General features: G+C 44.9%; 1 protein-coding gene across 3 annotated transcripts in view; it reads left to right on the plus strand.

Annotated features, from left to right (window-relative positions):
* The window catches only part of NFATC3 (nuclear factor of activated T cells 3), a 196,411-nt gene that overhangs the window by 159,427 nt on the left and 21,055 nt on the right, over positions 1-15,929 (plus strand). For all 3 annotated transcript variants that reach the window (XM_029050383.2, XM_029050384.2, XM_029050385.2), the window contains exon 9: positions 1,963-3,024. In XM_029050383.2, coding sequence (XP_028906216.1) covers positions 1,963-3,024 — 1,062 coding nt within the window. The remainder of the gene's footprint in view (positions 1-1,962; positions 3,025-15,929) is intronic.

A 15,929-nucleotide genomic window follows, 5' to 3' on the forward strand; every position in this document is an offset into this window, starting at 1 on the left:
AGGCCACGCTGCTTCTCTTGTGTTGATGGGAATGAGTCTCTTTAGCACCTCACCCCCACCTGATCCCCTCTGTGAGCCAGAATGGCTCCCTCCCCTCTCCCTTTATCAGAAAGCTGGGTCTGGCCAAGGGGAAGAGTAATCACCTATAGCACCATGCTCTTGGCCTGTCTTAGGATCACGTAGACGGACCACCTCGATCGATCATATTTATTGAGCACTTACTGTGTGCAGAGCATTGCACTAAGCGCTCGGAAGACTATAGCATAACAGAGTTGGTAATAATAATAATAATTTTGGTATTTATTAAGCGCTTACTATGCGCTAAACTCCCTGGCCGCAATGAGCTTACAGTCTAGACGGCAGCAATCAGGAAGAGACCTGCTTTAGTTGATCAGAGGCTTAAAGAAGATCAGCATATCAAGAAACAAATTTGAAATCAGTGACAGGCACTGAAAATAGCAAACACATCAACCTGGCACAGCGCTGTCTTTGACAAATCCCCAGTGTGGAATGGATTGCTAGCCATACGTCAGGCTTTACACCCACACCAGCAGGCGGATAAGATCTCGGTCGGCAGCATCGTGTGTATTTTAGCTTATTGTCCCGCCACACCTACCGACCCTCTGTACGGTTCATAGTGCTTCAGTTTTGATAATAGGCGGTGGCTAACTGCTAAATGAAATCAGCCTTTTTCTGCCAGCTCCACATGGCTTTAAGAATGCAGACTAAAGTAAAATTCAGGAAACTCATGCCTCAAGAGGGCATTTAAATCTTCTTATATAACAGTTGATATTCTTGTTTCATTCATTTCCTTTTTATTAGGATTTATTGAGAAGCTAATGTATACTCATTCACCACTTTATTAAAATTACTCATAGAGCCAGATTTAAGGGCGCCCAAAGTGGGCAGTCACCAGAGACCAGTGGTCAAAAAATCATCCATCATAGGACCTCCAAAAGTAAGAGGCCCCGGATTCAGTTGCTGAGAGGCGAGGGAGAGCAGTTTAAGAAGTGATAACACCACGCTGGCAAGAAGTACTGCTCTTTACTGCTTCTTAAACCGTGCGCCCTCCACCCCACCCCAGCTACCAGCCCCAGTCTGAGCCCAGAAATAGGTTTATGATCCCAGGTGATAATGTCTGGGGCACCATTTGTCCTGTCTCTTTGCATCCCAATATTTGGGAATTGATTTAGAAAAAAAAAATCCTTTGGTTCTGAAAGGGGAATGAAAAGCGTTCAATTTTCACAAACTTCCAGTTTGGGTTCTTTTTCAAAGCCCGGGGTTTCAATGTTGTTATAAAAATCTTTTTAAAAAACTGTTTATTTCCAAACCCGAGTTACTTTTATTCACATAACCTATTTCATTTTAGCCACCTCCTAGATTTCCCAGGCTGGCGAAGGCTTGGCCCAGACTTCCCGGAGTGGGCTATACACCGGGTGGTGGGTGTTCAGTGAGCAGCCCCAAGTACCCTGGAATCTCTGGATCTGGAATTGTGTGATGGGTGCCACATTCATTCAGTCGTATTTATTGAGTGCTTACTATGTGCAGAACACTGTACTAAGCACTTGGAATGCACAGTCGGGCAACAGATAGAGACAATCCCAGCCCAATAACGGGCTCACGGTCTAAATGGCTAAACATGGCTATGTGGTACAGAATTCAAGTGTCAACCCCTCGGGGGCAGGGAATGTGTCTCTTGCTTGTTTGGTACTTTTCAAGCCCTTAGTACAGAGCATTGCACCTAGTAGGTGCTCAGTAGATGCTGCTGCCATCGCTATTATCACTACTATCATTCCCTCTAGCTGACTGGAATCCTGCTGCACACTGTCGAACGTGATCTTTCTCCCCCAGCGAGACGGTTGGCGGGGCTTGGGCGGAACCGTGATGAAAAATATGCTGTACTAAACCACATACTACCGACTGGGGGGTGTAGTAATAGTTATTTCAACTTCTTCTTTTCAGTTTTAATGAAACAAGAGCACAGAGAAGAAATGGATTTAGCCCCAATTCCTTCTTTGTCCTTGCCTCAGAATGGCGGCATCCGAGGCCTACATCCCATCCGAACTCAACTGCCTCCTTCAGAATCGGGAAACCCCCACGATAATTTACTGTCTACATCACCTAGGAGCCTTGTGTGTCCAATTCAGCCACCCTATCCATCAATGATAACCTCCCCCGTAGCCCATCTGCCACATATGCAGAGTAGGAACATCAGTCCCGGGGAGGAATGCCACATAATGCCTTCCGTTGTAGTCCACCAGGCTTTTCAAGTAACGGCCGCACCCCCCGTGGGGTCTTCTTACCAGCCAATGCAGTCGAATGTTATGTACAATGGACAGGCTTGTCTGCCCATTAACACTGCCTCTCATCCAGCATTCGATACGATTTCATTTCAACAGGATGCGGCAGTACCTCACTTAATCAACCTTGGCTGCCAGCCTCTGCCACCCATACAATACCATCCTTCAAATCCAGGCCCGTTGCCAACAGCAACCTCGGCACCCAGGCATGCTCTAGGACCTCCATCTTGTTCAGAGCAGGCGTCACCTCATTTTCCGCCAATGGGCTACCAGTGCCCCAGTGCGGGGTCGGGTCCCATCTCCTCCGCTTCCCCCAGTCAGGCAGTGGGGCAGGTGCCCTCTCAGTTGCAGCCAGGTGCGTACCACCCTTCAAACCCCGGACCTACCACGTCAGCATCCCCGACAGCTTCCCATCCCTTGGTCTGTTCCCCACTGTCTGGACCACCATCTCCTCAGCTCCAACCTATGCCTTATCAGTCTCCTAGCTCAGGACCTGTTTCCTCACCATCTCCAACCACTGTAACTCACTCTAGACAACACTCCCCTCAAGCACACAGTCCCGGACTGGGAAGCCTTTCTGCACCCTCGTCCTTAGTATGCCACAGGCTGTGCGATTCATCTCCGTTTTCATCAGATGGAGCAACTTTGAACATTAAACCTGAACCGGAAGATCAGGAATTAAATTTTGAAACCATCGGACTCCAGGACATTACATTAGATGACGGTAAGTTTCGCTTTGCTCTTGCAGCCCCTTAAAACTTCAGGTCTTCCTGCTGGATGAGGAACGAGCAGGGAGGTGCTACCGTTTTGGCCTTCCTGTCCTAGGCTGGGTGGTTTTTGTTTTGTTTTTGTTTTTTAAATAGTTTTTACTTTGACAGGGTTTAATGAGGTCTCTCTTCCCCAGGGTCTGTGAGCTTTTCGGTGCTGGTCATCTAGGCGTGTTGTTAACTTTTTTAGGCCATCACTCTTACAGTACACTAGCGCTTAGTACAGTGCTCTGCACATAGAGTGCGCTCAATAAATACTATTGAATGAAATTGAATTCTGGGGGAGCTGAAAGACTTATTAGGTCTCTCTGAAAGCTACCTGACTATTCAAGGAGTGACTGACTGTGTGCCCTGAGGGGAATCTGATACAATATTAAACCCAGGTGAGATTTAGCCCCCACTCTCTATGAAATTCAGACTCATTTCATCTGCAATAACTCTGTTTAATGAATGCTATTTAGAATGCCACTAATGTGCAACCTCCTCGAGGGCAGGGATCGTGTCTACGTGTAGTCTCCCAAGCACCTAGTTCAGTGCTCTGCACACAATAAATGCTCGATAAATACCATTGATTGACCAGCTGATTTAAAAGCAAGGGCAGGCAGAATTAAACCACAGCACCTGTAACCAAACTGAATATGGTTTCTTCGGTTGTAACAATCCTCGATTATCCAGTAATCAACAGAAAGTATTTTTAATGAAAAAAAAAATCTGAATTCACCAGTGCTATATCAGTGGTAAAATGCATCACTTTTCAGAATGCTAAACTGTGAACTTATTTCTCTTCTTGACTGGCTTACATAGAAACTTTTTCAGTAAACATAAAATGTAGCTCCAGTGGAAGGCCATATATTGGCCTCCTTAGAAGTAGACCAAAGGCACCGTCCAGTCCAGGCTTGTGATCACTATCAAAATTTTTGCCCTGCTGTGAAATTTTTTTCCAGGCATCGTGAAAAGTGTCATCATCACGATGCGTGTTTGTGAATTTTAGCCACATAAAGAATTATGTATCAGTGCTTTTGGTCATATGATAACTGTAGTCTTTGATAAGCGCTGGGGTAGATAAAATATAATCAGACCAGACACAGTACCTGCCCCACACGGGGTTCTCAGCCTAAAGGGGAGGGAGAACAGTTATCAAATCCCCATTTTTCAGATGAGGAAATTGAGGCAAGCTTGCAGAATGTCCCACAGTGAGCAAGTGGCAGGACCGAGATCCGACCCCAGGTTTCCTGAGAGCTAGTCCTGTGCTCTTTCCACTAAATTTATTCTCGATCCTGTTGATTTTTGACAGGCCCTGGGCCTGTGGGTCCAGGGTCATTAGCATGGCATGCTACCGGACACCTTTGAGTTTCTTACTGCTCCATCAAGGTACCTCAGTGAGATAAAAGATAGTAAGATAAGTAAGATGTTAGTTTTACTTCTGTGCCTATTCAATTCGGTATCCGAATGAGGAGGCGATGAATCAGTTATAATGATGGTTTGAAAAATAAATTGTAGTTTCTGCTAAGGAGTGGTCCCACAGCCTAGGAAGCATGAGTTCTTGGAAGCTACCATCCTGGGCAGCCACAGGGGCAACTCCTCTTCTCGCCTGCTCTGCTTCCTGCTGCTCCACTCCCCCGATTCTGGGCCTGGTTCCCGGGTGCCTGTAATGGATTGGGAAGGATGAGGTGGTGGAACAGTTGGGGAATTGGTTCTGAGGTGGAGGCTGGCTGTGAGGAAGGGGGCACTTCAAATGACACCTTAACAGCATAGGGGGTACAGTTCCTAGAAAAGGCTGACCAGAGGATGAATTGTTTCGATGACTTGAGTCTTTTTCCATCTCAAACCTGGGCTGGCATTACTGTCAGTTGTTTGGGGTGTGAAAATATTGTCCGTGTCCTTTGGAGGTTTACATTTTGAAGACAACAAACCAGGCTAGGGTGGGTTATTCTGCAGTACCTGGTCTATTGCTCTGTCCGTAGGGACTGCACGGTTAATGTTGACTCACCGGCTCTTTTTTTTTTTTTTTGCTCCCTTAGTCTGATGAGGAAGGAAGGGCAGTGCTGGTTGAGTTTTGATGGGCTGGAATCCACTCATTTTACTTAATTGAGAAGGCTTCAGGAAGGGAGGGGGGGCGACGTTTGGAAGTTGTATATTGAAAAGGAAACTTTAAGCATTGTAGAAGTAGGCCACAGCGGGGTGAAGTCACTGAAGTTTGGTTCCTTGGGAATGATTTAGAGATTAAAAAAGGACTACTTTGCAGCAAAACAAGTACTGCACCAACAATGCCTCATGATTCAGGCGAGAGACTTTCGGAATCCTACCTCATGACGTGTAAATCGAGTTAAGGAACATGTGTGAGAAGTGGTTGGAAGTCGGAGAGGAGATTCTAGACTCTGCTGACTGCCACTGGACCAAGAACTTCTACACACTAATGATAATAACTAATAATAACAGCTAATAATTGAGGTATTGGTTAAGCACCTACTTTGTGCCGAGTACCATACTAAGTGCTGGGGTAGATACAAGGTAGATTGGACACAGTCCCCTCTCCCACAAGGAGCTCACAGTTTAAATAGCGGGGAGAATGGCTATTAAATCCCCATTTTCCAGATGGGAAACTGAGTCACAGAGCAGTTAAGCCTCTAGCTCAAGGTCACACAACAGGTAAGTGGCAGAACCAGGATTAGAACCCAGGTCCTCTGACTCCCAGGCCTGTGCTCTTTCCACTAGGCTTCGCTGCTTCTCTGCATTTCAATAGTATTTATTGAGCGCTTACTATGTGCAGAGCACTGTACTAAGCACTTGGAATGAACAAGTCGGCAACAGATAGAGACAGTCCCTGCCGTTTGACAGGCTTACAGTCTAATCGGGGGAGACGGACAGACAAGAACAATGGCAATAAATCTGCCGGCAATATCCTAGTCAGACTACTTGAGCACCAATAACTGAGTGCAAAGCAAGTTTCGAAGGAAGTCAGAGGCTAAATTGCAGAATGCTGTTACGAACAAGTACCACAAGACTGGCAAATTCCTGCCTTTAAAAAGGGTTCTGGAGGTGATCCTGGGGATTAGGAAGGACCTGGTAAATCTCACTGGCTTCCTGGCAAATTAGTAAAACCAACAATTAAGTTAAGATTGATGAACACTTAGGAAAACCTAAAACAACATGTTTTCTGTGAGGGGAATTCTCGCCTCACTAATCTTCTGGAGGTTTTTGAAAGGGTCAGTGAACATGGATAAAGAGAGACCAGTGGACATAAAATATATAGATTGTCCTAAAGTCCTTTAACAAAATTCCACCTAAAGGCTTTAAAAAAGAAGATTGGAAGGAACATTCTCATGAGTAGAAAACTAGCAAAAAAAAAAAAAAAAAAGGAAAGCAAATTATAGGTAAATAAGCACTTTTCAGGTTGGAGAAGTGTAAATAGTAGGGTCTCTGAGTACGGTATGTTTAACATCTCCATCAACGATCTAGAAGTAGAAGTGTGCAATGAAATCCCCCAAGTTTGCAGATTTGCCTATATTAATGGGCCCCATGGCCCATAAAAACATAAGGGAAAGTTAGGAAGATAGAGGAGAAAATTTAGGGATGTTAGAAGGTATTGATTTGACCAGAGATAGTGGTTATTGGACTGCTGCAGCAGCAAAATCCAAACAAGTAATGTACCCCTAGATCCATTGCCAAAGCTTGAATCTAAGATGGTGGTCTTTTCCTTCCTTGGCCATTCCCTGTTAGCGGGGTCTGCAGAGTGGAAATTGATCTAGGTCCACAAGTCCAACCAGCCATCCTCCCTTTGCCGACTTCTTCGCTATTCATTGCGTAGCAACCCTACACGGAAGATCATCTCAAGACAGTGTAGGAATGGGTAAATGGGGCAAGGATGGGAAAATGCGAAAGGGTACTAAGAGAGCTCAGGTGGCCCCCGGCCTCTCAGTCCTGAGTAGCTCCAGGCCCCCCCGGATCCTGAGGTGACCAAACCCAGTAAATTCATCTCCAGCGCTAACCCCCCAGAGAGCTCCAAGTGAATTTCCAACCAAGGTTCCCCCTCAGAGTTTCTTCTCCATCAGGTGTCCTATACGCAGTTATTTCATGTTACCAGCCCTGGGTCGCCCCACCCCAGACTAGCTGCCTCTTATCCCTAGTTCTAAATAACTCCCCCCCACCCTCTCCACCCTGGGGCTTCCCCCATCCTTCATGGCCAGATGAGCCAGCAGCTGTTTTTAGGGCAGTCATTAGGTACAGCTAGAAGAAGATGGACCACTCTCACTGAAGGAATTTATTGAGTGCCCACTGGATTCAGTGCATTTACTAAGTTCTTGGGAAATTATACTACACAAGTAGAAGATAGGTTCCCTGCCCACAAGGAGCTTACACTTTGGCAACTGTAAAGGTATGTGCCTTGTGGGCAGGGATTGGGCCTGCCAACTGTATTGTACTCTGCCAAGTGCTTAGTACGGTGCTCTGCAAAGAGCAAGTCCTCAATAAATACCTCTGGTTGATGTTGCCAAAAAGAGTATTCATAATATATAATTGATTTACATAGATACAAGTCCTGAGGAAGGATATTAATAGATTCCTAAGGGCTAGGGGTTGGTTGATATCACTCAGGGTTTTGGGGAATAATCAGGGAAGGCTTGTTGGAGGAAGTGGGATTTTATGAGGACGTTGAATGTTGGGAGGGCTGTGCTTATCCAATTTGGTGAGAAAGAAAGAGATCCAGGCCGGGGAAAGGGTGCAGACGAAGGGACAGGCATGGGAGAATAGATAGTGAGGTACAATTAGGTGAGATTGAGAGGAGTGAAGAGTGTCAGCTGGGGAGTAGTGGGTGAAGAGAGCAGCTATAAGATAGGAAGAGTAGGAGACCTTGAAGCCAATCATGAGTTTTTGGTTGCTTGGTTTTTTGGGTGTTAAGCACTTTCTGTGTATCCAGCACTCTTCTAAGAGCTTGGGTAGATGCAAGTTCATTAGGGCAGATACAGTCCCTGTCCCACATGGGGCTCATGGTCCAAGTAGGAAGGGAAGGGCAGAGCTGTGAGAAAGTCTTCAGAGTCTGCCTACCCTCTGCACATTGCCTTGCCAGGTGTTCTAGGCAGAGTCAGGGACTGTGATTGGCAGCGTGACTGGAGTCTTGTGTGCATTTACGTGTGCACACACACACATCCACTATACTTGTAACCCCTTTCCATTTGGATATTTCCACTGTTTTTGCTATTAGTTGTCTTCCTCTGTAGATGTCCATCTGGCATGGGACCCTTACTACCAACACGTCACGGTGACTCTATTATTGTTGGTTTGTGATTAAGGCCCGGTAGTCCGAATCATATAACTTCAAGCTGAATTATGCCAAGTTTTGGTGTCCAAACATCTCAGAAGCTGAGCTAATTAAATGAATCCTTTCAGAGAGGATATATGGCAACAGATGGAACATTTCCAAGTAGGAGGATGGATCAATCAATCAATTGTATTTTTTGAGCACTTACTGTATGCAGAGCACTGTACTAAGCACTTGGGAGAATACAGTACAACATAGTAGCAGACACATCCCCTACCCCCAACAAGCCTTCAGTCCAGAGGGAAAGTCTTGACATCTAGATGGTTGTCAAGGAGAGAAAACATTTCCTTGAGCAAAGCACAGAGAGAAAAGATTTTAGAAGTTGATAAATAATGTGGCAGAGGATTTGGTTTAGGCAACTAGGATCTTGAGTACAGATCTGAAAGTCTGACCTATTGTCAGACAATTCCTACACTCTCCTCTCTCCTAACTCCAAACCCTGGCCATTCCACATTTCTGGAGTGCACCTGTTTGCAAGGAGATTAACCTGCTGGGAATGGGGATCTTAGGAAAGATGGTAAAGGGAATTAAAATCAAGGAAGTACGGAGGGGCTAATTTGCATGTTTGAAAGCGACGGGGAAGGAGCCACTAGTGGGTGACCATTTGAAGATGGCGATCAGGGAGGGAAGAAGAGAGATTGTTGAGTGCCTACAGAATGCTAGGCACTGTACTAAGCACTTGGGAGAATACAAAAGTGGCAAATACACATTCCCTGCCCTCAAGGAGCTCACGATTTAACATGGGGGAGACAAACAAGAATGATTTACAGATTGTGGAAGCAGGAGGATGCAGCAGTACAAACACATCAGTGGAACAAATACCCAAAGGTACAGCTAAATATATAAATAAAGTATATAATTAGCCCATGATCTAGCTTTATTTTCACTTTTTAAAATGGTTGTTTAATTTTTCCCTTTATTTCTTAATTTTTTTTCTACCAGAATGACAGAACCATCCCTCCAACCTCTCTTAGTTTTTTCAAAAGCCTGCAGCATTTCAAAGGCATTTTGAAAAATATCCGAATTCACCCAGGTCTGTAACATGTCTTGGTTTCACGGTCACAGGAATCATATGATCTTTTCCCCCCCAACAAATCATGGGTTTTTTTTAAAAGCTCACTGACCCTAAATTTAATTGTTGATTCTATTAATTTTCCTAGCATAGGAGTGAGTCTTACTTATAACGGTATTCTTCACAGTGGAAGAATCAGGAAGCACTCTGCCCGCAGCACTAATCTCTTTCAGGTAGAACACAAGCCACATGTTGGTGCAAGTGGATTTGGTGAAGAAAAACACAACTGACCAGAGTCATGTGCACATGCACAGTGTGTGATTCAATGAACTTCCCAGCCTCTGCCTTACTGCACAATACTTTGTGTTTCATTGTGTCTTTGCAACCCTACATTATTTCACCGAGTAAAATAACAAGGAGTGGTGTGGGCTATAAAGCATTCTATTAGTGGTGAACATAATATGGGAATTTTGTTTCAAAAAAATGCCTGGCATGGAGATGTCTTTGAACCATCGATCCGCTAGCCCACTAATTCCTGTTGGAATTAATAGTTACTAGGATGCAATTTTTCCACACTCTGAGGTTGAGCTCTCTGTATATTATATCCACTGTTTTCCTGCCATCTCTATGCTTGTTGACACCAACAAATTGGTATAGCATGATTTTCCCCTCACAGAAATCATGCTATCTTTCCCCCAACAGGTGTGTTTTTTTTTTTTAAGTGCTCACTGATCCTAAACTTAATCGTTGATTCTATTAAATTTTCCTAGTGTAGCAGTGAGACTTACCATTCTGTAATTACCAGGATGCCCTCTGGAACTCTCTTGTAGATGGGAGCTACGTGGGTGACCTGCCAATCTTTTGATAGGGTGGCCATTTTGATCTAAAATACCATATGTGATCACCACTATTAGATCGAGTTTTTCAGGACTCTCTGTTCCCAGAGGTATTTGGGTGTGAGAATCTCTGTGACATCTCTCTAAAGGTTGAATTAAAAGAATTAATTGAGCCTCTCGACCACCCCCTTTTCAACTCTGAATGCCTCTCTTACCCCGCAACTGTCAGTCGGCACCACCGATTCCCTTAGCCGCCTTCCTGCTTTTTGATATATTTGATGAAGAGTAAGCGATGTGGGTTAAATATACCCTGGCCTGCTGCAGCAATGAAAGTTGACACTACCATCTGCAGGTTTTGTGCCGTGACAGACAATGCTAAATATATTGCATTAACTAATCTTGTGTAGTCACAGAGATTCAACCCAACTACAGCTGTTGCTGTTTTGAATAGAGCTGACAAGCAGGGGAAGCATATGTTCTACTCTACCTTCTTTTGAATCCTTTAGACTTACCAGAGCTTGCATTCATTAATCAGGTCATTAGGTTAAATGTGTTATTTAACCGCCCTGCTTTGAAGTTCCATAACTGCAAGTCCTGTGGCAGGTTCTAAGAAATGAGATGTTCAGTTTGGGTGGATGTGTTACCCAGAGCACCTAGGTAATGTAGAAAATATGACTAAGAGTTTTAAAGGGAATTTGGGACTTTTCATCTGCTTCATTAAATGTTACATGTCCACGTTTTAGAATTTTTTTTTTCTCTTGGCTAGCTTTCTTGTCTTGTTTGCCAATTCCGAGATGCTACATATTTCCCCAGTTTCCTTCTGTTTCCAGAACTGAGGAGATTTTGTCCTTGGGTGTGTAGGGGTGGAAGCAAACTGCAAACGCCAGGCATCTCCTTGGGGGCCAAATTGGAAGTGGCCCAAAGGTTTTAGCAGATGCAAAAATGCACGGGTGGTATTTGCATGGAACACAATCTCTCTTGGGTCATTAATATGTACTTCTAAAGACGTCAGTATATTAACCCAGAATTAACTGGACTTTGCTTAATTTATACATCAGCTATTTACACACGTCCCTTGTCTACTAGATTTTGAGAAATAGGATCGGGACGCGGTGTCTTTCCGTGCATGAAAAATATAAGACAAATAGAAAATTTTCCCTCTCTCACCTGTTGCCTCTTTGGGCTATTTCATTGTTCATTAGCAACTCCACTTCAGGATAGATAGAGGGACAAAGGCAGATGTGAAATTCACGTCCATTTTATTGCTCAATTGCAGCTGTGGCAATAGATTCGATGAGAGTAAGGTTGAGGCATTTTTGGCTAAAATCTAGTTTTTTTGGTTGTCTGAGGATTTAAATTATTTTCCTCCCTATGACGTGTACTGTTCTCTCCCCTCCCTTGTTCCCCCAATGTGGAAAATCAGGAGTTGACTATAAAGCGAAGGCAAACAGTTACCAATATCCACAATTCCCACTGGCCAGCCAGATGTTCGAATTCCAAGAAAAAGGGGAAAGGGCCTCTTTGTGGAATATTCACATCTCTGGAGTTTGCCTCCCCATTTTGGTTTGACAAACTTGAAGTGTTTAGCTTTCAGGGAAATGGTACAAAACATCTTTCTTTAATTTGGCATTGGCTTGATTGTTGAGAGGGATTTTGGGGGGAAATATTTTGTTCCATAAAATTTTTAATGGGGAGATACCAGAATGACATTTCATAGTAATATAAATGACCCTCTTGCCAAATCTAATGAATTCTACTCTGTCCTGATCCTCTTTAACCCTCAGCTGCTTTCGACACCGTGGACCACTCCCTACTCTTGGAAACACTATACCTTGGTTTTTCTGACAATTTTCTCCTTGCTCTCCTGCTAACCTCTGGTCATTCCTTCTCAGTCTCTGTGGCCGCTCTTCCTCTACCTCTCCCCCCACCCCCAGCTATTGGTAGTGGTAGTAATAGCATTTACTAAGCACTTACTGTGTGCAGAGCACTGTACTAAGGGCTGAGAAAAAATACACCAGTGAGACTTAGGCTCAGTCCCTGTCTCTCGAGACTCTGTCCTAGATCCTCATCACAATTTTTACTCACTCCCTTGGGGAGCGCATCCACTCCCAAGGCTTCAACTGTACCAGTCAATGATATATGAGTGCTTACTGTGTGCAGAGCACTGCACTTAGTAAACGTTTGGGAGAGTACTCTAGAATAGAGTCGGTACACACGGGGATTTTACAGGCTAGAGCTTATATCCACCCCTAGGTGGATGACTAGTCTATAAGCTCATCGTGGGCAGGGAACGTGTCTACCGACTACTCTGTTGTATTGTACTCTCCCAAGGGCTTATTACGGTGCTCTGTGCACAGTAAGCGCACGGTGTATGCCATTGGTGGATTGACTCCCTAATCTACCTTTCTAGCTCTAACCTCTCCTTCCCTGCGAGCTTATATTTTCTCCTGCTTCCAGTACATCTCTATGTAGATGTTCCATCAGCACCTCAAAGCAGCGTGGCTCAGTGGAAAGAGCCCGGCTTGGGAGTCAGAGGTCATGGGTTCGAATCCCGGCTCTGCCACTTGTCAGCTGTGTGACTGTGGGCAGGTCACTTCACTTCTCTGGGCCTCAGTTCCCTCATCTGTAAAATGGGGATTAAGACTGTAGCCTCATGTGGGACAACCTGATTACCCTGTATCTACCCCAGCACTTAGAACAGTGCACTGCACATAGTAAGTGCTTAACAAATACCAACATTATTATTATTACAAGCAAAACAAAATTCCTCATTTTCCCTCCCAAATCTTCTCCTCCACTCCACTTTCCAATCTCAGTTGACAACCCCGCCACCCTCCCATTTAAGTGCTTAGGTGGCGTGAAAGTGCTGACATGGGAGTTGGGGGATATCAGTCAATCAATAGTATTTATTGAGTGCTTACTCAGTAACCTGTGCAGAACCCTGTATTAAGCACTTGGGAGTATACAGTGGCTTTAGTAGACATAATCCCTCCCTTCAAAGACTTTGCAATCTAGCTGAGACAGACACTAAAATTGCAGGTAAAAGGAAGCAGTAGAGAAATAAGAATAATAATTGTGATATTAGGTGCTTACTATGTGCCAAGCACTGTATTAAGCACTGGGGTAGATACAAGATAATCAGGTCCCACCTGGGGCTCACGGTCCAAGTAGGAGGGAGAACAGGGATCGATCCCCATTTTGCAGATGAGAGTACTGAGGCACAGAGAAGTGAAGTGACTTTACCCAAGGTCACATGGCAGACAAGTCACAGAGCTGGGATTAGAATCCAGGTTGTCCAACTCCCAGCCCTGTGCTCTTTCCACTAGGCCAGGCTGCTGCTTTTCTGTCCATATACAGATATGAATAGAAGTTCAACAGGAGGGCGTGAGTACCCAAGTGATTAGACATACAAGAGCAGAAGTGACAATAGGGTGGGGGCATGAGTTTAGTCAGGGAAGGCCTCCTGAAGAAGATGTGATTTCAAAATGGCTTCGAAGATGGGGAGAGCAGTGGTCTGCTGGAAATAACAGGGGTGGGAGGTCTAGTTAAAAGGGAGGGCAGGAGCAAGATGTCAGCAGCGAGAGACACGAAATCAGTAGATTGGCTTGAGTCCCAAGAGCCAGTGCCCTGCGCACGGAAAGCACTCGCTAACTACCATCAATCGATTTGAGGAGCAAAGTGTGCAAGCTGGGGTGTAGTGGGAGCGAAGCAGAGATAACTAGGGGGAAGAGAGCTGACCGAGTGCTTTAAAGCCAGCGGTCAGGAGTTTCTGCTTGATGCAGAGAAGGATCTATATTACTGACTACTTATATTCCTCCAATCTGTAATTTATTTTAGCGTCTGTCTTCTCTGTGACATTGTCAACTCCTCGAGGGCAGGGATTATGTCTGCTAATTCTCTTGCACTCTGACAGGCACTTAGTAGAGTGCTCTGCACACAGTAGACATGCAGTAAAAACTACAAATTGATTATATTCGTAGCTGTTTTTTTTAACATAAACTATTGTCCAAAATAGCAATTCTGATTTTTTTATCATGGTGGGACCAAATAGGAGAACCAAATTTGAACTCCTAGTATGCATATATTTCTTCCAAGGTGAAAATAACCGTCTTCTCATTTGACTTGGGAACATACCTACCTAACAGGTAATAATGTGGCAATATCATGGAAAAAACGTGGCAGTCACTTACTTGACCGTCTGAAACTAAGGCAGATCTCATTGGAGCGAGGAGCATTTTTGACCCTTCCAAGGTGGGAGGCCAGGAAGGGCGATACTAAAATAATGCCTCCACTCTTTATTTTGACAGGCTCAGGGACAGAATACGGTCCTTAAATTGGAAGGCCATTTGAGATTATATGAATCTAATGCACTTCAGAGGGCCTAAGAAATAGTTTCATTGTTACCCCGCTCCTGAAAGACAGATAATATATCCTGTATTGGCCCCATTTTAATAAGAAACAAAACCAAAGTCGAAAGGGAGGGGCCAGAAGTTTGGATTTGGAGCCTCTTCATTGGGACGAGCATTGCCACTAGCATGTCTTTTCCAAAATCGGACCCTCCTTTCAAATTCATAAAATAGGATTTGTCACCATCCGGGTGGTTGTGTCCAAGCAATCTAATTGGCTCAAAGATGGTCTTGGGTGGGAGTTGACTGGAAGGGTTTGGAACTGATTAGCCTGTAAGCCCGTCAATGGGCAGGGACTGTCTCTATCTGTTGCCGACTTGTACATTCCAAGCGCTTAGTACAGTGCTCTGCACATAGTAAGCGCTCAATAAATGCTATTGAATGAATGAACCCAGCGGGGCAGCATGCTCCCTGCACTTCAGAGAAGCAGCGTGGCTCAGTGGAAAGAGCATGGACTTGGGAGTCAGAGGTCATGAGTTCAAATCCCAGCTCTGCCACTTGTCAGCTGTGTGACTGTGGGCAAGTCACTTAACTTCTCTGTGCCTCAGTTACCTCATCTGTAAAATGGGGATTAACTGTGAGCCTCATGTGGGACAACCTGATTATCCTGTATCTACCCCAAGCGCTTAGAACAGTGCTCAGCACATAGTAAGCGCTTTACAAATACCAACATTATTATTATTATTACTCCGATGGAATCCCCTCCCAACTGCCACAGCAGAAATGGCCGGATCCCCTCCCACCTGCCAATGGTTTGACCTGCCCAGGTCCCTCTTTGGCCCACGCCAACCGTGATGATGGTGGTCATTCATTCATTCAGTCGTATCTATTGAGCGCTTACTGTGTGCAGAGCAACAAATAGAGAAAATCCCTACCCAACCACGGGCTCACAGTCATGCCAGGGAGGCTGGGAGAAGAGTGGCCACAGAAGATAAACATCTGTGTCACGATCCTGTCCCATTAGGGTCCTCCCCATTGCCTCCTGCCTCTCCCGCGAGCCTCCTCTCCCTGTGCCTCTTTTATATCTTGTTCCCCATCTTGCTCCTTCTCTCGTCTCATGTTGCCGGGGTTCTTTCTGCTCGTCTCAAAACCAAAGTTAGAGTACTCAGCAGTGTAACAGCAGACTGCAGCCTGGGCTGCCCCATGTTAAACTGGAACTGTTCCAGAAGCTGTCTTGGTTAAATTTCCCCAAACCAAAACATGGCTCATCGAAGCCCAAGAAAGAGTCGGCATCAAAGCTGGAGGCAGGGTCGAAGGAGAACGTATTTCCAAAGTTCCTGCTTCTGTTCAC

Source organism: Ornithorhynchus anatinus, chromosome X1 (genome assembly GCF_004115215.2).
Source record: "Ornithorhynchus anatinus isolate Pmale09 chromosome X1, mOrnAna1.pri.v4, whole genome shotgun sequence".
NCBI classification, from domain to species: domain Eukaryota; kingdom Metazoa; phylum Chordata; class Mammalia; order Monotremata; family Ornithorhynchidae; genus Ornithorhynchus; species Ornithorhynchus anatinus.